Here is a 23926-nt window from a genome sequence, read left to right as displayed (position 1 = left end):
GGGGAGGCTCAGGACTGAACTCTGCTCAGTGCCAAAATGTTCTATAAAAGCAGAGTCCAGTCATCCGTCCGTGAGCTGTGTTGCCCCACAAGACAATAATCCAAACCACAAAAGCAGATGTGTGGGTGAAAAACAAGACTTTAAGTTTTGTTGTGGCCTTGACAACGCCCTAACATGAACTCAACAGAGACACAACAGCTCGAGTGAAGCACTTCAAATGTGTCTTTCTGCATTACAAACAGGTTAAAATTCTTCCACAGCGAAGTGAAGTACTGATATAAAATTAGAAGAAGTATTCTGATGCAGTTATTGCTGCCAAACTGGTGCAGTCTATTATTACATTTAAAGGGGGCAAATGCTTTTTCACATGGATGATTTGATAGTTGGATTACTTTGTCCCTCAGATAAATAATAGAAACGTGTTTTGTATTCAGTTAGTTTACTGCAGTCAATATTACACGTAGCCTGAAGATCTGACAACATCCAGTGTGACAAATACGCAGCACACAGGAAACAGGAATGCCTCAGCAGGCTGCTTGTACTGCAGCCTGCATGTGCTTTTTCTCTATTTATTAATAAGAAAGAGCAACATCTGACCTTTTCACCAAAGATCCTCTGACAGATGCCATTCTTTGCCAGCTTCTCCTTGACCTGCCTCGTCAGCTCGATGGTGTCCACCTCCCGGTACATGTACATCTCGTACTGCTCTGGAGTCAGCGGCGGCACGGTGGGCTTGAGGGCACGGGGGATGTACGCTGGGTAGTAGGAAAGCCTTCCTGGGCCAGGGCCAGGAGACTCTCCGCTTACCGATGTGTCTGACTCCACTTTCACCTCCACTGGCCGGCCCAGCCCCAGCTCGTCCTCGGCGGCAGACGCCTCCTCGCTGTTGGGGAGACACTCGCCGTTCTCCAGACGAGGCCAGGGCCGGGGCAGGGCGGAGGGCCCAGAGGAGGAGGAAGACAACGAGGGAGAGACTGAATTGAAGGGCAGAGAGCTACCTCCTCCACCGAGCACCATTGCACTCCGCTCCTGAGACCAGTGCTGGTCGAAGTAGGTGCCCGCTTCGCCGATCTCTGATTTGACTTTGCGGATGATGTTCTGGACGAAGGCGGCCGGGGAGAGGACGCTGAGCGGTGTCTGGGGGCTGCTGATGGGGTTGGCCATGCAGACTGTAACGCAGCCTCCTTCCTCCTGTTTGATGGAGACGGGTAAAGGCAGACCCCTGGATCGCTCGGGGGGCCCTGGACGCTCGATCTGAGCTCCTGAGCTGGCAGTCGGGCCCCTCCCGCAGGCCTCCATCTCCATCAGGGCCTGCTGCTGGGCCTCCATCTCCCTCCTGGCCTGTTCTAGGATGTTCTTTATGGTTTCATCCGAGCTGCTGCCTGGACCGTTACTGCTTCTGCCTGATAAGCTGCTAAGGGACGACTTGCCATCACCTAAACAAGAAAGATCCACACGCCGATGAATTCTCAAATCCACTTTCCAATTTAGATGCAATAAAACTGTGATCGAAATTCATAATAAAAACAGTAAACATCATTGTCAATAAAAAAAAAAAAATCAATCAATATGGCTTTTAACGATGACTTATGACTCGCCGCTCCATCCTCACCTCCCCTCTGGGACTGGATCTCCTTCTTGGCCTGCTCCAGGATATTCCTAATGGCGTCGTCTGACCCAGTTTCAGGAGTTCGGATGCGCGGAGTGATGCTCCCTGCCACAGAGGGTAACAGAAAGAGAGAGAGAGAGAGAGGAGAGAGGAGGGGGTGAGTGGGATGGTTGATCAGAGAGTAGTTCCAAGGCTTTGCTTTTGACTGGTAGATCAATGGCTGCCTTTGAGCGTGTGCTGTCTGAGGTTGCAGTATACGGGAAGCTCAACTTTCAAAAGCCGTGAATCTAGGGAGAAAACAAAGTTTAAAAGTAACACTACAAACATGGCAGAGGAAGCCGCGAAGAAGCCAAGGATGAGGTCCAAGTAGATTAGAAGGTGTAAACGTACACAGGTCCAGAAGCTAAGCCACCAAAACAAGACGGCATGATTACATTGGCTCTACAAATACATAGTAGCTTCACACACTTGGAAATCCCTTAAATACTCTCCAGAACTTTTTTTTTTAACAACATGCTTCTTATTTTGGTAACTTTGGCTACATGTTTCACTATTATATCTAAACAATCTATTTTCCAGATAAATCAAGGGTGTGAGCATTAAAGTTACCATAACTGTCCACTGCTAATAACCACTGGTTTATGCACAACTACTTGCTGGTTCAACTTACTGCACTTAAAGCTACTTTCATGTCAACAAATCCAATAAAATGACCAAACCCAAGTCCATTCAATCCTACTGAAGACGTAGGAGCTGGGTACTGTAGCTTTAACAGACACGTGGCACGTACAGATGCGGATTAATGTACATTTATTCTAGTGAGCGTTTCCAGCAGTAGGACAGTGTGTGTGGGACGGATGCAAAATAAACTACAGTGCCCATGTTCATGTGAATGAAGGAACATGTCAGTCAGTGGAACCATGTGGCTCACTGATGTGTTTTTGGACAACAATGAAGCACAGAGGAATAAGAAACACAGGCTTTGGCTACAAACACAACACCTGTTAGTCTGTTAGATTGTCGACAGAGAGAAAAATCTAGAATATCACCAGACTTATCGTTTAACTGTTATTGCAAACATGTGCAGGCCTTTTTTTTTCGAGCCAATGGTTTAGAAAATATGGTCACTGAAATGACTTGTCTGTCTGATTTCTCCTGCTTCTTCCTGTAGTGGTCTCTGTTGTAAAGCTGTACATCCTGACATTGTAAGTAGCAGAATCAAATAGAGTTCTGCCATGTCACCGTGTTCCCCACTCACCTCTCTGGCGGACCTGGATGGTCCTAAGTGCCAGGATGTTCTGTTCATCAGAGAGGAACTGCTTCATCTTAATGAACGGTTCTTTGCCTTTCACAGTCAGCTTTCTCCAGGGTTTGGGTCTCGCCAGGATCTCACTGACCGAGCCCTGAGAGAGGCCCAGCACATAGTGACCGAACACGCGCTGACCAATGTTATGCTTCAGGAGCTGCTCCTTCACCTGGAAGGCGATCTCTGCTGTGTCCAGTTGGTCGTCGTCCCCTGCGGTCGAGCTGCCGCTTTCTGACTGGTCACTGGGCAAGCCGGCGTCGACGCTGCCCGCCCCCGCAGACCCCTGGGTGGCGGACATGAGGGCGACTTTGGCTGCATAGAGGGCGGTGGGAAAAGCCATGAGGCCCTCCTTTTTAAAGTGAGGGGAGAGCAGCTGCTTGTGAAGGATGTGGTCTCCCGACAGCCTGTCCCCGGAGCACGGCGACACGGAGAAGGGACGTGGTAGATCGTGGCTGGAGGAGGAGCCGTCCAGGGTGGGGGGGCCGGGGCTGGGGGAGGCGCGGCCATCTGCCTGAGAGGAGGACGAGTGGGAGGCGGGCGGCCTGCCTGTCTCCCTGCCTGTGTCCTCAGACTGGTCATCATCTAACGACAGAAAACACACGTTCACACACCGAGCTCACATGCAACACATGGAGCTGCATGACGTCAGCATGAGCGTAATCAAACCAGCTAATTATTATCCAGCTGATAACAAATACTTAATGAATGAACTCACTTGGTTTCTGGACTACAGTTCGCAGGCTCAGTTTATGCAAAGAGATTTAAGTGTAAAAACACTGACTCCTGAATTGATTGAGCCTGTCCAGTGAGTGCCAAGCAATTGGTGAACTATGAGGAGTTTTTAGAAGATGACAAAACTCACTGCTTCTCCTTGCGGTATCATGGGGTAAACTAATTAAAACTAGGTTTAACAAAAAGAAAATAAAACAAGAAAGACATTTATTTTACCAATGCTGTGCAAAATTCGGGCCTTATCCACCAGGTATTTGTGAGATGGAAGAAAGGCCTCTTTATCCAGCAAAAGAGCCTCTGCAGCCTTGGCAGAATCCTACACACACACACACACACACACACAAACGCTGTTAATTTTCAATTTATCAATTACAGTGGCTGTAGATATCCCTATAATGGATGACGATCAGTGAAGCATTCAATGACACTGCTGTAGTTTTTCTTCTCTGACAGCAGGGGAACTCTAAGAGGAAACCAAAGGTCTGCTTTGTTGTGTGCGCAGTGAGATGGTGCAGGAGCATGTATACCTGGGACGAGCTGCCATTTGCTGAAGCCAGCTTCATGACCTTTAGGATACTACAGACACAAACAAACATGCAGAGAAAGTCAATTTCTTGGATTTAAATTCATATCATTGTGAAGGAGTTGCACGTTCAGTATACACTAAAATGATCACCTGAGTTCAGTTTTAATTTCTTCGTAGTCCATCTGGGATTGCAGTTTAGCTTCTAATCTCTGAAATGGAAAACACGGAGCAGCATGTTTTCTTTCATTATTATCAGAGCCACTGAGGATGTGTTCATCTTGTTATGTCCCCCCTCATGTGTGGGAGCCACTCACCTCGATAGCTTCTGTCTTATAGGCCAGCTGGCGTTCCAGCTCTAAAATCTGATTGGCCGAGGTCTCTTGAACTTCCTGCAGCGTGAACTGCAGCCGCTGGATATTTTCAAGAAGACGGAGGATTTCGCGGTCTTTAGCCAGCAAGGCGGCCTCCAGCTGGGAGGGCAGCGCCTCGCCCTTCTCATTCTTCTCCTGACAGGGTGAGAAGGAGAAGCGACGCAGGGTGTGAGGGGGAGAAAAAGGGAATGGACGGAGTGAGGAGAGGAGAAAATGTAAGAGACGAGCCTGTGAATCACAACCTCTGCAGTGTTGATAGGATTCAGACAGTAGGAAAGTCTTTGACTTGATGATAAGGTAACAATTAATACCGCAGTCTCATTTATCAAAGTGACTGTATCTGGCAATAATGTACTAGTCACAACATTTCTATACCAATTAAAAGCAAGTTAAAAAAATTACATAATCGTTGTTTTAAGACCTTGTACTGTACATTTCACAGGTGATCAAGGTGATGATTGTCTTTTTACGGTACTTTGTCCTTGCTTTGATTAAGGCAGAAACACAGTTATTAAAAGGCTAAATTAAACCAGGTACTGTCAAATTTGAAAATGCAAGATCATAAGAGGAACCAATCTTATTAAGTTTGTTAAAATTATAATGGTTACATTCAAGAATTTCTCTATTTTTCTTCTTACAGTGTTGTATTTGTCCAGTACCGGGCAATACCTGTTATTTAATTTTCATTGTCATTTTTTGTGCATATGGGGAGCTATGTCCATATGCATCCTTGAGAGGTCATTGTCGAATAAAGTCAAAGTCCCAGTCTAAGAATAAATGTGTTTTGTCAAAAGGCTGACAGGAAAATGTGCACCACCTTCAGCGACTAAAACTTCAAAACAAAGTCTAAGGGAGAAGACATCTCTACAGCAGACAGAGTGCTGACTCACTGGCTGCCTGGGTATCCTACAAGGTGGCAAAAAAACAGGTGTCCTAGTGGTGGGAGAAGTATTCAGATCCTTTACTTAAATTACCACAATTTCAAAGTACCCCATTATGAGCAAAAGTCCTGCATTCAGACGCTTAACTAAAACTATGATGTATTATTATCAAAATGTACTTAAAGAATTTAAACTGAAAATACTCATGGCCCCTGTAAGTATTAGATTATTCTGCACTCTTTTATTATTATCTGTGCTGCATTAGCATGAAAACAGTATCTGAATGTTGTGGCTGGTCGTCAGGGAACTGTTTTAACTATGTTGCAGAATCTTGGGTGGATTGTTTATAACAATGCATAATATTTTGAAATTGTTCACGATTTGCACGTAAAATCTGCAAAGTCACGTAAATGTCGTGCAGTAAAAGGTGCAATTTTCTCAGAAATGTACTGGAGTAGAAGTACGAAGTATCATCTAACGGAAGTAATCACTTAAGTAAAGGTATCTCAACATTGTACCTAAGTACAATATTCGAGTAAATATACTTAGTTACATTCCAACTGTGCCTAGATGTGGCCAAAAATCAAAAAGCATGCTACAGATGCAGAGACATTATTCTCACCCTGCTAGTGCCCTCTGCTGGATGGCAGCTCCCCGTGGTAGCACTCTGGCCACTGGCTAACTGCTCCTTTAGCCTCTCCACTTCCCTCTGGGCCGTTTCAGCTCTCTGTGCACGGACATGGTATCACAGCGTTACAGTTTTCCTACACCAGCCACATCAATTGGCTAATTAGATGATCAAGGTGAGAGCGTATACATAAATCAAAGGAGGCTCTGAAAATTTAGAGCCGCGTGAAAACCTGAGCAAGGGCCCGAGCAGGCGAGTGCAGCCGCGGTCTATTCTGCTGAGGGGGCTGTTTAGTCTGCCCACTTTATTCCCCAAACTGTTTACCTGCTCTGTCACACCCGGCCTGCTAATTAATGATTCATTTTGAGAACATTTATCTAGGAGCTGCTGGCAGAGAGCAGCAGAGTGAGGAAAAAGAGCACGAGAGAGAAAAGCAGAGGGGAGAAGAAAGGAGCAGGAGAAAAGAGGCATCGCCAGGATAGGAAGCAATCAAGGCAGTGAGATAACTAAGAACCCTGGCGTTTGGCACTCCGGCATCAGTCGCACGCCGCAGTCTCCCGTTCTCTGCTGAGTGGAGCCATGCTGCCATAGCACGCCCACCGACGGGGGCTCAGGTTTACACTCGCTAATCACGCACTCAGGGGAGGGGTGGTGGAAGTGGGAGGAAGAGGGGGGGGGGGGGGGGGGCACAGGACGGAGGGAGTCTAATTAAAGCCGAGGCTTGATTACAGGAATGATTACCTTAACGAAGGAGCATCTCAATCAGCGAGGTGCAGAGGAAGACTGTACTCACCTGGTTTGCCTTTTCAAGATTTGCCATGACGGCGTCAACCTCCTCTGCCCTGAAACACACACACACACACACACACACACACACACACACACACACACACACACACACACACACACACACACACACACACAGAGCCACAGGATTACCGAGGAGTTACTCCCGCTCTCCAATAAACAGCAAACACAGAAAATATGAATGAAAAAAATAAAACAGGACAGTTACAGCTGACTTCTTCTAAGAGGCCGATGCTCTAAAAGTAAATGTAATCTCTAGTTTCCCCACATACACTTCATACACTTCAGGAAGACCTAAAATAAAGAGTTTTCAGACTTGAACCAAGGCCGTATAATAGTCGACTCCAATAATCAAACCAAAGAAGTGGATCCCCTTTTACTCCTGACTTTTCAGCAATATTCAGAGCGATCATCTGTTTTATTGTTATTATTATTAATTACATGTCATATTAAGATAACGAACAAATATCAAAACCTGCTTGAAAAAGCCTCCCAGTGTAATTTGAGCATAAAAAGTTGAACAGAAACTCCTCTGCAGGTCATTAAAAATCCCAGACAGTGAGAAACTTAGTGCCGCTGACATGAAGCAGTGGCCAGTGGATGTACAGTATGTATGATTCATATCCTCAGAACTCCAACTTGCCTCCATACATCTAACAATCAGAGTAGTCTAATTTAAACAGAAGCTCAGCAGGATTATTCATGAGGTTTGTTTGAAGTTCAACAGTTTCATTTTGCACACATGGGACCTGATTTTCAAAAGGTAGATAGGGATGAATTAACGAGGATGCTGTGATTGATTTAAATAAGCACATACGTAGCTTTCTCAAGTTTCGGGACACGCTGGTCCTTTTTACCAAAAGAAAGATGTGTTCAAAGAACATACTAGACTTTTTAAATCCACATTAAACAAATCGCATTCAGCCGAACCTTTATTCTCTTTCATGTTTGCACTCAACTGCTCCCATTGTCTCACATCAGGCTGCATAATTACCTAAAATCTTAGTGATCCAACAGAATCATTGTGTCATGAGTACTCGCAAGCAAAAGTCAAGACTCCAATATTTCTATAGTGAGACATGGAATCAGTCAGACGGTCAGACTGTCTCAAACCAAACCTATTCTTGGCATTAATGATCATCAGCGTTGTGTGGTGCAGCGCTGGTTTCAGAGGGTCTTGGCTATGCCCTGGTCCTATCAATAAGGCCAGGATAGATGGTGCCCCGCTGACAGCAAACACTAACAGGTGTCAGCTCCACGTTTAATGAACTTGTGCAGTACGGAAAATGTTTTGTATTGATTACCTGCTCAGCTACACACGCCGAAGCAGACAAATAGTCTTTCTTATCAACATTGAGGAAACAGTCAGAGAGAGTTATAGAGGCCGGCCCGGCGCTCAGACACTCAGGGTCAGGGAGGGATAGCTGGAGCTGCAGCTCTGGGGTCAGCCCGGAGAAATGAGACCAGGACAACACAAACACGCACACACTGTATGACAAACCACACAACAGAGATGGACTTTCAAACTGCAGCTGCACACGAAAGGTAAGGCCAAACTGAAAATGTGTCCGATCCAACAAAATGGATGGCAGTGGGTCTAGAAACATCAGTTCAATTGTGCCATGGATTAAGCCTGGGAGAAAATCCATTAGCAGCGGCTGACTGTGCTCTGGAGCACAACCCAAACAAAGGAGTGTTTACTTTGAATGTCTATCGACATCCTTCATACAAGCTCAGATTCATTTCAGGCGTGCGGTGGATACATTGCGCTCAAAGACCAGGACAAGGTAGAGTGTTTTCTGAAGCAATCTTTAAATGGAGCAATTCTTCTTGAGGGCTGTCAAGGCCCAGCTGCCAGTGAAGGCAAACACAGACCTCTCTCATCGACCTGCATTAGTGGCTGAGTCACTCTCACTCTCTGCCTTTACAATGGCATTCCTCAGCTCTACGCTGGACATGAGTTTATGTCGGCAAAATAAAGAAGAGCAGCTTCAGCACTTCGACTGGTACAATGAGGACCAGCGAGGAAGGCCACAGAGGTGGCAGCTTGTAACTACCACAGCGTGGGGGGTGGGTTATGGTAAGAACTGTGGTGAAATAAGCATTAAATGTAAGATCTGAGGCAGACTCTTACTTGTGGGTCATCTCCTGGTTGTATTTACACCGCAGGTCCAACAGCTCAGTCTGTGCAGTGTTCAAAGCTGGTGACAGGCAGACATGCAAAGTCAGATATTTATGTAAAAAACACACTAACATCCACCTTAGAGCTACATCACTGAATGTATTTGCTGGTATACTTTTGGATGTATTTATATATTTTCCATACGCAAAGGCTGTTTTAGTTCAAACATAGCTAACGTGGGGCCACTATTAACAGTCAAGGAGTTAATGAACAGCTGATATCAAACTGTTACACATGGCGATAACCAAATTTCATTCAAAAATGTGTTGGATGTAACTTATAGTAATGTCAACAAAGCAGCAGTGGGGCGTCTTTGTTTCAGCAGGGGGCACCATACAGCAATTATACATTCAGTGGCTCTTTAATAGGTTGAAATTAAATTTATCAGCTGCGGTACGTGCCAGTGTTTAAACCACTCACATGAATGCAGAACCTTGATCTTCTCTTCGGCCTCTGAGAGTCTGCCAGCCAAACTAACATCGGCGCTCTCCTCCTCCTCCCTGGGAGAAAAGAACTACTTGCTACAATGTGCAACTTTATGCATTGTGACAGAAAAATGTGTTCAACTACTTAGAGACTTAAACGTAACAGAAGCACTGTGTTTTAGGTGTATTCTGAAGCCTCATTTGATGCACATTCAGCTTCGGTTTTCTTTTTTCACCAGCTGCTGTTGCAGACTTCTCACTACATCCCATTTAAGCTTTATTGTGCAGGGTTACAGACACAAGACAAATGACCCTCTAATCTATTCTTATATCATTAAAAGTTGAATAATGTTGCCGTAATGAGTATTAAAATGCCTACAAGACCTAACATAATGACTTAAGTCATTGTAAGCAGAGGTTTGTGCTGTAGGAATTGGGTGTCACATGCGGTTAAGAGGCTTCATTCGTCTCTTTTAATGCAGGCAATATAAACCAGATGTAAGTCTCTAATGACTGTCAGTCAGAGGCAGGGAGTGGTTCACTGGTTCTCACCCTCGGCCCTCAGCTCCGTCCTGGTAGTTCTGCTGTGGGGAGCCTGGGGCCCTGGGAGCCGGCGTGCTGTTGGGGGTCATCAGGGAGGCTGGGGAGCTGGATTTTGGGGTCTCCTCTGTCGCTGCTGCCCCTGAGACTGCTGGACCGTCCTCTGAGTGCTCTTTAAGGATGTAAAAGGCTGGCATGAGTTCTTCAACATCAGCTGCGTGATCTGATACTGACACGATAATTTATCAGACCATTTTTCATATTTCTTTCATATTTTTTGGTACATTTAAATGAACTTTACAGAACTTTCAGAGATGTACAATAGCAGCCACTACAGCGCTGCATTAAAATTTTAAAAAAGCATTCAAGTGGGAGTGCTCCCTGATGTAGAGGATTCTGGCCAGACCTGTCTTTTCAAGGTACTCCAGGTGTTTCTTCCAGTGCCCGCTGATCTCTCGTACCAGGGCCTCGCTGTCTGGGGCCGAGCTCTGAAGCTGCTGCAGCCTTCCCTCCAGGGTGTGCGAGGCCTCCAGCACAGGAGCCGGATCTGTGAAAACAGAGGCAAACAAATCTCTGTAGAAAGAACTCCTTTCAGATTCACGTGATATCCATACACTCCGACTTTTCAAAAAAAGCAAAATAGCTGTTTTACTGTGTGCGCTGCCTGTAAAGCACATTACAGAGTTTTCTGCATCGCAGTTTCAACAGAGGCAGACTATTCCACTGAGACTTCTTTCCAAAGAGTGACTCTTAGACTTTCCCCACTCAGACGCCTTTGAAAAATTCGCAGGCTGGACCTAATGACACGAGCGCTGTTCCGACCCTTCACATGTACAGAAATCAGATCTAATGAGTCTTCCCACGTGCTGATAAATGACAAAGAAGACAAAAAGACTGCCATGAATATGTGACGGAGTCTTGAGTCCCAAGTATACACCTTGGCAAAGTGTAGAAAAAGTCTGCTCCTGAAAAGGGGGTAAAAAAAAAAAAAAAAAAAGCGGGATTCTTTAGCACAACAGAGGAGCTGTTTTGCAATGCATGCGCGGCAGCACCGGGCCCATGGGGCCAACTAGGAGGCTGTTTCTCAGCTAACAAGTCTCCTCTGTATCATTTGATCATTTAAATTATTATGCCAGGAATTCTCAGGAGGCAGCTCGGCACTCCACATCACAGGGCTGTTTTTAATCTTCCCCTTCCCTTTCTTCCCCTCCCGAAAAGTTCAACAGCTCAGAGAGAGAGAGCTGCTCCTGTTGTGTACCTGCCTGCCGAACACCAAAGGAGGTGACTTCTAGTGCCAAAGCACAGAGAGGGAAGCTCAGGGGAGCTCCTTGACAAGGGGGGAGGCAAGATGTAGAGCCACGCGCACACACATGCACTCACCCACTCTCTCTCTCTCTCACACACACACACACACGCACACGCACACACACACACACACGCACACTGCAGCCCTTCAAAACTCTAAAAGAGGAGGAAAATCGCTGCTTTGCTGCACAAACTTTTCTCCCACAGCTTTCATCCACTCATCTTAGACTTCTGTGTGGAACCCAATTGGATCCCTTCTTCAGTATGGGCACTGACTGAAGTGACTTTTCATAAGAAGTTGGAGCCACAGACGTTTAAACTTTGCCAGATGCCACAGAGAGAATGCAAACTCTGAGCCGGCAGGCCACGAAACTAAACGCTCATCAGAGGGCCAAAACTTCTGCAGTGTGCAATTTGTTGAAATCCTGACCACACGTTGCAGCTCGCCATATCTGCATTTTCATCAGACAAACATTTTGGGCCATTTAATTGATTGAGCTATTTTTCCCAGGACCGTTTACAGTCGAGCATTGTCTGCATTCATTGTTACACCAACTGTGGAGATATTGCATCAGTCACAAGGGACATCACTATTAAGAGCACAGCTCTTCTAAGACAAACAGGATGACTTAAAGCACTGCTATTCCATCGACCCACTGTCACAGAAATCACTTTATCAGCCTCTTTCCCATATATCCTTTCAACTTTTAATGATCAAAGGACAGAGATTATAGTAAGGGATCTCTCACACATGGACAAGCCAGGATTATCAATCAGTGGCAGGGGAGTAAAGTAAAGTCAAATTTAAAGTGAAGGGATATAACTTAAGTCTGTATACAAAATTAAAGTAGAGCAGCAGGGTTACTCTCTGAGGGGCCCGGATCTGCAGTTACCGAAGGAGAGTCCAGAAAGACTGCTGATAACTTTGGAAAATAGAGCTACTAATTGATGCAGCTAATAAGAAGCAGCGGAGCCTCGTTTTAGAGCAGCTCTGACGGTAAATCCACCAAATCAAACCTGGAATGGAGGAGGAATTCAGCGCTCGCCCGACCGCTCACATTCCTGGTAATCGAGAAATATGACACAGCTGACGAGGCATTACGTACATCAGGTGAGTCACATCACTCTCGGAGCAAAATTAGCGGTTCAATTTTTAATTTGCTCCTTATCTTAATCGCAGATGATTGGATGTCTGCTATGATAACTGATCGGGCAACAGCAGCTCGTTTAAACTAATAAATCACGGGACATTGAATGCATCATTTTCTCTGGTGAATGCAGGTCCGGCTCTGCGGGAATCACAGCAGAATGACGCAGAGAGGTTCAATAATGTGACAACACCAACGATGACAGGGCACAATGTCCACCGTTAAAAGGATGATAATGGTTTATTATGACTTGAGTCACATTTTTGTAGCTTTGAACATCATTTCTATCAATTGTAATAACATTGTACTGGCCAAAGTAATTGCATATGTCTGGGAATATGGTGACATTGTTGCAACCAAGTCCAAGCGTGCAAGAAACTCAAGCAGTCAGACATTCAGGCAGGTTGGGCAGTCAGTCTAAGCAGATTTATAACACATTTATTTGGAAGTAAAATTAAGATATAGTCTGTGTGTTAAGGTAAAGGTACAGACTGCCTTTGAAATGAGCTAGGGTTGTGCATTCTAGTCTCACAAAGCCAGATCTATCTTCACACTTTGCTTTAGCACTGTGTCAGCGGTGGACAAAGGTCTGGCTGTAACCGATATCATTCTGCCATGGAGGGAAAAAATTACTTGTTTCCATTTTTTCAACCAATCACAATAGTCTTGGGCAGTGCAGTGAAGGTACACTTGGAAAACAGTGTTGGGATCTTTTTTGGTGGTGCATGTAGAGAGGCAAGTCCTGGCATTAAAGTGGCTACAAACCCGCAAAAAAAGGAAAGCCGCATAAAACAGTAATACGCCGGGTATGTCGACTGTGATAAGAGCAGGAATTCCTTATCACACGATCCAAATGGTCGTCAAAACCTACCATTTCCAGCGTGTAGATTGTTAGCTCGGAAGTTGTTTCACGTAGCGATGGGGACTTTGAAAATGATAACGCGCATATAGCAGAAAGGGAGTCTTACACAAACAGCCTACTCCCTGTGAGTCAAACTATCCATATTCAGAGATGGAGGGGTCTGACTCGACTGTGTTTTGAAATATGAGTTTGAAAAAGTGACACTGAAAGAGTAAAGCTCGCTGCTTTTTATTGAAAAATTGAGTTGCTTGTATATTTTGTATTTATGGTCATGTTCGTTTCCTTTTTTAATTTTCTGCATCCACCAGGAGTCAATACTGTGCTTTGTAAAAAGTATATCAAATAATTGATCTATACATGACTGATCAAGGTCATGAACTGTATACAAGGAAACTGGATGAAGGCAAGTTAAGGAAATTGTTTGGTTAAAGCGCGGTGTAGTGATGGTTCTGATGGCCTTGCATTGAAGCTCACACAGGTCTGCACCTTGATGCGTGTGCGTTCTCAAAGTTAGAAAGTTACAAATTATAATGTCATTAGTAGCAGAAGAGAGGGCCAAAACTATAAAAATCAGACCCTTGTGATGAACCTTAACTTGCTAATAGCCAACAAACGATAGCATGACTTAATTGTTTTTGCACATTCTCAGCTGCATTGATATTGAGTTTCATCACCTTGGCTGAGCCATAATGAGGCTGCCACCCTGTAGCTGCTTGCTCGTGGTCACCGCGTTGCTGTTTCTGTGCTATTGCACAGAATCTCAAAGCGGGAGGCAGTTACTGTATTTGGGGGAGCCTTCAGTCCTGGAGCCAAAGCCTGTCAGGCGCTGGACGGCTCAGCAGACTGCAGGTGGCACCGCGGAGGACAGTGCACAGGTTCAGGATGTGTGTCTAGGTGGGTGGGGGTGGACCAGGGTGGTGTGCGCCAAGACAAGCAGGTGTGTCGGGGCGGTCCGTCTTGGCCCTGTCAGCAATACACCATCATTAGGCGGTGTGGGCGCAGCAGGGTGCACCATTATGTCTCCCTGGGCCCTGTGTAATTACGCTCTGACATAATTAACCCAGCAAGCCCATTAGCCAAGCATTGGCTGGCTGAAGAGAGAAAAAAAACGCTATAATTATTTGTTGTGCGCATGTTAATGAGGCCAGCTGTGTTCCCATCATACAACACGAACAAATTAATTTACAAGGCTGTGCTCCAAGGTTTTTTCTTTTCATTCAAAACAGTCTTGTTTTTTTTCCTCTGAGTGGACTTCAAGGTCCACAAACACGCTCTGCCGCTGCTGCAACAAACAGTAACACTGCTGTAATATTGTTTCTATATTGTCAAGAACCAAAACTGCGTCGGGAGAACACAGCCTTCACAGACAATGTAAGGTTAAGTGACATAAGGTATGTAGGATAAACTCTTTTCTTCAACCTGACAACGATCAGTTTTGATTGCAAGAAACACAAACTGTGTGCAACAAATTCATAAACATGACTTTTGTGTTTATGGTGCATTTTAAGCCAACGAGCATTTGATATTCAGATAGCAAACTGAAGTCTCGCTTTACCTTGATGTGAGAAGGAATGAGAAAATACTCAAGTAAAAAGATGGGTTGAATGAAAAAAAAATGATAGTGGGAAGCGGCGGCTTTTGTGTGTGAACAAAACAAAGCTGAAAGAGAAACTTCTTAACCTGTTCTTTTTCATCGCCGTTCCATGTCTTTGTCTGACAGACTGAAGGACGGAGAAGGAATGACATCAATACCAACACATTTTAAAGCTCAGAACAAAGAGTGGCGCCAGAGCTAGATAGCATTTAAAATTAACATGAGATGCTTCAGCGAAGAAAGAAGCGCCAATGACATACAAACCAAACTTCACTTGAAATTCGACAAAAAATAAAACAGCCTACCTCACATTCTTATTTATGAGACATGTAATACAAATCACTATTAATTAACCTCATCAAATACACCAGCCTATTGCCTTTACATTTTTGAATCCCATGGTTACATCCTATCTGCTCTCAGGCAGGCACACACGCACACACGAACACACACAGACATTCCTACACACACACACACACACACACACACAGTTGCTGTCTTTTAAGAGCACACTCTCTCCTGGTCCCTCTGGGGTCTCCTACTCCACAGGGATCAGTTGGAGAGGCCCAGCTCTTTTATGAACATAATGCATTATTAAGCACCTCAAACATCTCCTGGGCCTTTGTTTATTACTGCTCTTATTAATCACTTGTGCATAATCTCGTCCCGCCCAGAGAGCTTTCATTTTCCATCAGGTTTTATACGTCGTTATTTTCCGACAGACCGCCACAAACGCACATGGCACTCCTTCTCCGCTCTCATTCTGACTGTAGGTACTCAGCTGCAAAATTACAATAAAGCCAGCTTGCTGTGCCCTGCAGGCCCCTCTCACTGGTGCTCGCTTATGTATATGAAGGGTTGAGGAAGGACAGCTATTCTTTATGCATTTGAATGACTGTGAATTACTGAGGTCAGTACGTTCTGTTCTGATAATCTCATAGCCCTGGGAAACATCTGATGTGAATATGTAAGGCACTTATGACCCTCTCGTATAACAGGAAGACATGCAACTTAATGTGACAAAAAGCTGCTTGTGCTTGTGCTCTGCTCCGCAGTACCGGTGGTCACCACTAGCAAGCACTGTTGCCATAACATTTCCACTGACGCACACACACATGCATCGAGGCGCGCACACACACCTCAGACATGCCGTAGGCCCGGCGTGCACACACACACACTTAGTAGGGTGTATTCAGATCAGAATCTTCACAAACTCTCAGTGAGCTCCCCGCTCAGATAAAAGGAGCCGTGTTCTAAAGGAGAGAGGGAGCGGGGTGGATCCTGAGGGAGGAGTGTGTGTACTGAGAGGAGGCAAGGAAGAGCAAACACCTGGAGCGTCAGTCTCAGGGCTACGCCCCTGGCGACAGGGCCTCGCTGCTCTCACAGAGGTGGCAACAAACGCCGACGTTCAAACGCCACTCGCGCACACTCACACACTCCATGAGAGAAGAGCAGGAGGAGACGGCGAGGAGGAGAGGAAGCAAGGTGCATCTCTGGGAAACCGATGAATTCGGGCAGAAGCTGCCACTGTTTTTCAGCGTTCAGTGATCAGGACGTGTTTATCTGCACTGATCAAAACCGTGCGGAGGTGATATAAACATTGTTAGGGAAACACTGTTAACAGGCCTCTTTCAAGCCCCAGACTGGGTAGGAGTTACAGTGCACAGCATGGGGAGATGTCACAGGCAAATCAAAACATAGAACGCTAATGAAACACTCCAGTGGATTGACATCTCGGCTTAGGGGCCTCATAAAAGGCACGAGGAGAGAGAAAAAAAAACACTTCAATCACTTGCATCAAGAAGTTATTTCTGTTCTGAGTTTACTGTTGCATTCTAGTTGCCATTGAACAGGAGCATTAGTTTGCATTAACAGAGTGTAACACTATCGTGCTGGAATCTCACAAATGCAGCGGATATGTTATTTGTATTCGATAGTGGGCAAGGCAAAGTGGATAACTGATATGTGACCAGATGTTAATGATAGCCAGATACAACAGGTCACATATTGAGCTGCTGCTGCGCGTGCCCCTCCCCCTCCTTTCCTTGTTCGCTTCTTGCATTCATTATCTCGGCTGTTGGCCTGCTCTGATTGGACTGAAGGCCTCAGTGTCGGGCACACAAATGAGCACGCACACACACATTGAGAGAGAGGCACTTTCAAATGAAATAATAGGAGGGGAAAAAAAAACCTCCTGCAATGAATAGTAATAACTGCATTAAGATTAACGAGCATGGCGTGTAAAGAATAATTGCATCTGTCAAAAGATTAAAAATACATGAGCTGTAGCATTTGTTGGGGGAATGGTGGGGAAGCTCACTGTTGTGTTTGAGGGGCAGAGAGAAATGAAGTGGGGCCACAGCCAAATGACTGTCCTCCGGTGTACCTGGAGTCATCCATTCTAGCGAGGGGTGGGCAGGAGAGGGGAGGGGGGGCTGTTGTGACCTTGGACACCAGCAGCAAGATGTACAGTGACAAACAGGCACAGGATACTGTAGGCCCTCCTCACAGATGGCAGATACTGCAAGGGCCCGACACGGAAATTCTCCCAATGGTCTGGCTTCTGTTTGGCTGCAGCCAGAGGCGTGGGGGGAGATCTGGCAATGAAGGCGCCTAATGACGGGGTCAGTCAACGCGATATTTTTGCCTTTCAAGATCGTCACCATGTCAGACTAGGCAATCAGTGACTCATAAATTGTTGCTGTGACTTGGCTGAAAAACACGGTACATGTTGGACGCTGACCAATCATAGCTCGCCATCCGTACTTTGCGTGACGTACGTTGGTGATTGGGAAGGTGGTGCCGTGGACAGGCTTCATCTTTACTAACATGCATTCATTTATTCAGTCATCAGTCTGATTTTGTTGCCACGTGTACAGTTGTGTGCAGAAAAGTGCTCTGTGTTGCTTTGGGTAGACATAAAAGAACAAGCTTTTTTCTCTGTGCGTTCAGTACAGACGCTGCAGATCAACTTATAATGGCCCCTTGGGGCGACAATTTGCTCTTGGGCCCTGATTGACCCCGTACGCCCTATGGTGTGAAAATGTAGTCCAGAGCACACAGATGACTGCACAGAGCAGCTTCAGTAATCACCCAAAGACCCAGAGACAAACTGATGCTCCTGTTCTGTAGCTTTTCTGTTCTTGGTTATTCAATTAAGCATAAAATCATTAAAGAATGTGTACCAAAATGAAATAATTTGCGTCAAAACATTTGATTTTGACACAGGGTCCCTCTTTAAGATGGCCACATGATAAGGTGAAGCTTATTTTATACTGTGCTCTGGCAGCCCACATTTGCACTTAATCAAATGACCAAAAGTCATTTTCCTTGCCATAGACCTTGGATATCGGGGCCGTAAGTGATCCTGGGGCCTGCTGTGCCCAATTACTAAACCATCCTTGACAGACTTGTACTGGGACATGTTAGCTTGGTGCGGTGGATAGAGGTGCGGGGAGGCTGGCCTCAGCCAAAAAGGGGAGGAATACACCATCCACATGTCACCTTAGCTGACTGGTTTGTGTTAGCAAGCCCTGTATTCAGGAATGAGCTGGGTTTGGGCAAAGCTAGCTCAGTGAATACCTCAACGCAGGAATCTGGCAGCTTGTTAAACCACAGTGTCTCGTTGTCTACTTCCAACCATGTTCAATAGAAAAGTGGCAAGTTTGAAGTGGTTGGAAGGCACCGTTTATGTAACTAGGCTGCATAATGAAAAGTAATGTGGGACTAATGTTACTACGCTTGCTGTCAAGTGATTATCAGAGTAATGTTATTACCTTTTTTTGAGCAATAAGTAATGAGTAATTCCCTCCATTTTTCAGGCTGCTTGCCCGGCACTGTTTGGCACTCTCTGACCTTTGCTGAGAAAGAATAGAAGTGGCTTCACTTTGTGTGAGTCCCAGTGATACAGTGAAACAGACTCCCTTTGTAAAGGTAAGGTCAGATGGAGGTAGGAGGCTGGCTGTGTTACGTCACCTGATGTAACCTGACACAGGAAGGTCTACTATTGTATACTCAATATAATGACCACACATTCAGACTCTGTGTGACAGACACCGAGCAGCAAAATTATTATTCACCTTGAAAACAAAAGCTACTCTCGTTTTTTTTTCTTAGACGTACTAGTTGATGCCGGCTGACAGTGGCCTTTCTTTTTATTTCAAAGTCTTTGTTCTTGAACATAACAACTCCTAGTTGACTCTGCTCTCTACTTGAGAGGCGTTCATGACAAAATATATCCCACAAGACGCTTCGGGGCTTGAATTAAGGCCTTGATATAAAAGGTATAGGTGAGAAAAATCAAACTGAATACATCTTCAAAGAACGGTATTTCTTATCAAGTAAAGAACTCCATTCAAAGTGTGTGTATGTGTGTCCGTGTGTGTGTGTGTGTGGTGGCGCAATATCAAGCAGGGGACTTCAAGGAAAAATGGAGACCTTTAAAAGTCAGTTGCTGCCGTCGCTATTTCTCTGACGCAGACTTTTATCTTGTATTCATTGAATCTGTAAACAGCATTCTCTACTCCTGCCACAAGTGTTTCTCTGATCTAGACTGAGATTGGGCCGCGTTTTGCTGCCGTCTCCTGCAACAAAGAGCAACACAGTACATGTGCCCTGGCATTGAAATAACAACTGAATAAACACACAATATGTCTTTCCTCCGCTCTAACTTACTGTCTTTGCCCCTCTCTCCCTTTCCCCCCATTGGCCTCATCAGGCCTGCGTTCCACACGGAGCCAGACTTCAGTTGGGATTTTAATTGGCCCTCCACAATCAACAGCAGAGCTCCTCAAGGATGTGTTCGCTCCTCAGCCAGGCTACACTCAAGGACCAGTGCTGGGTTTTGAAGTGGCCTCACGCAGAGTTTTGGAAAGCACTCTGAGAGCACAGACTTTGAAAAATAGATAAGAGCCACAGGGTATAGCGTTTTATGTATCTTACATCCATGTGCTGTTGCACCATATCTATCTATGGCTAGAAAATTACTTTTTGGTTTGGGTATGTTGCTTCATATATACATGATGCATTTCTGTGTGTATACTTACAAGGCTGGCCCAGTGATAGTGCTAAAGGTTTGATGGGGAATTGATCTCCAGGAAGTGATATTTGAAGGGGGAAAGATAATACTAAAAGTAGTGTGTGTGAGTGTGGAGCTTATACTGCTGCTGCTGCTCCTGTTGTTTATGAAGATGCACATCTCTGGTCTTAGTGGGAGACTCACCTGGGGCCTCGATAAGCTGTTTGTAGATTCCCAGGAATGCAGACTCGGCCTCCTTACTGCGCTTGTTCAGAGCAACCACCTGCAGGGGAGAGGACGCCATTAAGGTAAACATCGACGGATATAATCCTGGCATGTGCCGAACTCACACTGCACAACATATTTACATTTCAGGTATTAAAGTGATGATTTTACACAGACCAGAAAACGCTTAAAATCTTAAACAGCAAACAATGAATCAATAGTATGCAGAGGAAAGGTCAACCTCACCACCAGCCTTCCGATAAATGAAACAAACATTCCTGCATGTCTTGTACACGCACTGTACGCAACATGTCACACCTGTATAGCAGAGACTGTGCAGTGCATAGCATGTGCATAAATCAACTAATTTAAAGGCTTTGTTTCTACATAAGCACTGACAACTAGAGAAACAAGGCATACACTATGACCACATCCCGCCTGTTTAACTGCCAAGCTGCTGCATGTTGCGAGGTGACATTTGGCCCGTTAAATGTAGGTGCTGGTGTGTGCAAGAAGGCTCGCCAGTGACAGTGGCCTCCATCACCAGCAGCACTCGGCACCTGCTATCCTCGACTCGGCGGGGGATGCAAACCAATTAACGATTCATTAGGAGGGACAAAGAAAGTGAATTAGCCACCACCTGGCCCCATGGAGAGGGCACCTGCACTAGTGGGTATGTGGGTTACCCAGCTCCCAACTCCCGCTAAGACCTGAGGCCTGTTTGCAAGTCAGAGGACGCACTGTAGTTGCGTCTCGGCGTCCTCTGCTCCGCAACGCTAAATCAGATCAGGCTCGTCCAAATGACCCCCCACTCCAAGAGCAGATGGAATTCAAATTATTGTCATCTATTGTCTATGTCATTTCTGTCACTGTTGATTACAGCCTCTGTCGGATCGACTCAATAGACTCCGCAACGGAGGGTCAAGTGCGCGGTAGAGCTGAGCCAGGCTGCTCCTCACTTGAAAAAAACATCCATTTCGCAAAGGCTGAAAACACTTATGAGAGTGGTGGTGGTTGAGGCGGCGGTGTGTTGGGGCTGTTTAGTGGGGTTATAAATAAGGTGTGTGGAAAACATCGAGGGAGACGGAGAGCCTTTGATTTACTGGAAATGGCTGGCGTCCTCCCCGGGGAGGTATAACGACAGCATCATGTTTAAAGAAATATCATAAAGATCAAGCAAATCCCCCCCATCACTCCCACTTGGAGCAGCTCAGAGGAGTTCATGGAAAATGGAAAAGGCTGGAGCCCAATCAATACAGATGCAATAGTCTGCAGCTCTCAGCCAGCTCCCTGCTACACTATGCTGTTGTTTCACTCAGCTATACCCCAATTTAAGCCCCCCGCCCACCAAACTCCATCTGCCCCCCCTGGCCACCAACCTCCCCTCTCCTGTCCTTCCAGGACATGACGTTCATGTTGGCATGTTCGCTCACAAACGGTCCGAGCGTGAAAACACTGTTTTCAGCTTTATATGTGGGTTAAGAGCATGTCAACAAGCCGTGTTGGTTCAGCTAAGGTTTGCTTTACCCTCACTGATGAGAGACTGCTTTCATGTTTGCTTCGTTTTCACTATGAACAGAAGCAATTTCGTGACCGTGAGTGTCACCTGTGGCCAATAACAAACCTCGGCCCTTAAATGTGACAATGAACTAAGCTCCAACAGCACTTCGTGACAACCAGACAAACTATCATCAACCTACGCTTACACCTCAAGTGCATGGCCACTACAGCAGGGTGGCTGAACCCCCCGCTAGTCATCAACTTTTCACTGCCAGCCTGCTAACTGGCCTGACTTCCTGTGAAGCATATACCGCACATCAAATGAAGCTCCCGGCTGCATATGCAAAAAGCCCGAGATCGTGTGAAGGCAAAAGCAAGGGCTCGATCTTCCAGAGACACGCAGGGTCTCCTGGCCCTCCATCATCCTTTAACGAGAGAACACGGAGATTACCTCCACAATCACACCATTAACCTGCCTACAGACGCTAGCAGAGACATCAATCACACGCCTGCCTGACGCCTTCACATGTTAGCGCCCGCTATGCGTATAGATAACCCCCCAACAACCCACCCTTCCTATCATCAAAGCATTCTGAGGTGTCGTGCATAATACGGGCTGATCGGGGAGTCATCTTCATCTCCATGCTAATCCACCTCCAGCCAAGCACATTGGATTCCAGAGCCAGGAGCCTCATACTAACAGATACGAGCAGATACGAGCACTGCACAGAGAGGTACGGCTCGAGGAAGGACTACAACTGGCAAAGCTCTTCGCCTCTTTTGGATGCGAGATATGGCTCTGGCCCTGGCTCCGGCTCACAGCACATTCTTTGTTTCCACCCGTTTTGTGATAAAGGATATGGCTACCGAGGGAATGGGCTTGGCCACAGGTTGATTTTACAAGCAGGAGTAAAGCCCGGGGCAGAGTAGCAGGAGAGAGACAAAGGAAACCTGTTAGCGCTCCTCCATAACTCTTCACGCAGCAACAGAGTGGGCAGAACGCAGCCTCTGGGACAGGGCTGCTGGGAAATACTTACTGATAAGCCTTTGAGAATACTTACAGTACCCGCTAGTGAGTCTCTGTGTGTGTGTGTGTATGTGAGAACAAGCTAGCATGTGTTGAGGAGAGAGGCAGAAATGAAGGAGGAGAGAGCAAATCTGGAATGAAGTGGAGGAAGCAGAGTGAAGGGCTACTGAGCGACATACAGGGAGAGACGGAGAGACAACGGAAAAGGAGAGGTTCCCATAAAGAGCGCAATTAGCAATTATGCAGTCATCAATTACAATTATCACAACTGGTGATTATGCAATTATCACTCTAAATCATCGTTTTCCCCCTCTGCCTTACCAGTTTGCCACCCCCTGTGATTTGGTTGTTTGAGGATGGGTTGTGATGATGCAGGTGATTAGAGTGTGTGACGATGATGGGGGTGTCGGGTGAGTGTCGAGGCAGATCCTGCACTGTGCGTGCGTGCAAATAAGTGTGCGAACGCTCGGAGCGTGTCTGTATATGCATCTGTGCCTGTACCCAGCGTGTGATTCCATCCTGTTTTTTGCATGTGTGTGTGTGGGTGTGTGTGCGCCGTGCTCATGGATACATGCTCCATCTCAAGGTGAATGTGGTTGGTGTTGTGGGTGGTTTGGGGACAGCAAATGCATGGTTCCACAGTCCCTGAGGCCTCTAAATTACCTGTCATCTTCCCCATGATGCAAAGGTCAGCGTACAATCATAGGGAGTCCATCCTACTGTGCTGCTCACCGAGCGCCAGTCCAGCCCACAGGCTGACAGGATGTCACAACAACCCCGATCCCGCTCCATGCTTATTAGAACAAAACAGTGGGAAGCCCACCACCACCGCAACACCGCTTGTCACAACACCTTCCAGAAGAATCCACTGGATTCCTGACAAACTTTCAGCCCTTGGTGTTAATATAAGTGTTGAGAAAATGAGGGGAAATATGGTCAGTGCTCGACTGCTATCTTGTGTTAAGTTGGACTGAAATCTAAATCTAATTTTTATTGGTAAAACATTTCCAATAACTGACTACAGTCGCCCCCACGTTTTCACTGTCACCATTTAGAGCCTTGTGTAATGTCTGCCCCTTTTTCTCTCAGCTTACTTTCTTGCTGAAATCTTTTTCAATTGTAAAGATTTCTTCAACAATTACCAACCATTGGCCCTGCGTTGGGGAATCTAATTTTCCACAGTTCCTTGTAATAGCTTTTTCACTTGCATAAAAAATAAGAATATTTTCACCAATATTTAT

At 45.8% G+C, this 23926-nt stretch overlaps 1 protein-coding gene across 1 annotated transcript in view; it reads right to left on the bottom strand.

Annotated features, from left to right (window-relative positions):
- cux2b (cut-like homeobox 2b) overlaps positions 1-23926 on the bottom strand; it is an 80094-nt gene that overhangs the window by 3819 nt on the left and 52349 nt on the right. Inside the window, exons 4-17 of the mRNA XM_041937965.1 lie at positions 20138-20216; positions 10414-10554; positions 10020-10179; positions 9463-9542; positions 8995-9061; positions 6847-6895; positions 6048-6152; positions 4488-4679; positions 4324-4382; positions 4175-4223; positions 3864-3963; positions 2868-3497; positions 1613-1714; positions 598-1436 (exon numbers count right to left, since the gene is read on the bottom strand). Of these exons, the coding sequence (XP_041793899.1) occupies positions 598-1436; positions 1613-1714; positions 2868-3497; positions 3864-3963; positions 4175-4223; positions 4324-4382; positions 4488-4679; positions 6048-6152; positions 6847-6895; positions 8995-9061; positions 9463-9542; positions 10020-10179; positions 10414-10554; positions 20138-20216 (2652 nt within the window). The remainder of the gene's footprint in view (positions 1-597; positions 1437-1612; positions 1715-2867; positions 3498-3863; positions 3964-4174; positions 4224-4323; positions 4383-4487; positions 4680-6047; positions 6153-6846; positions 6896-8994; positions 9062-9462; positions 9543-10019; positions 10180-10413; positions 10555-20137; positions 20217-23926) is intronic.

This window comes from Chelmon rostratus, chromosome 5 (assembly GCF_017976325.1).
Source record: "Chelmon rostratus isolate fCheRos1 chromosome 5, fCheRos1.pri, whole genome shotgun sequence".
In the NCBI taxonomy this organism is placed as follows: domain Eukaryota; kingdom Metazoa; phylum Chordata; class Actinopteri; order Chaetodontiformes; family Chaetodontidae; genus Chelmon; species Chelmon rostratus.
Note: the sequence above shows the minus strand (reverse complement) of the source record. Positions and strands in the feature narration are given on the sequence as shown.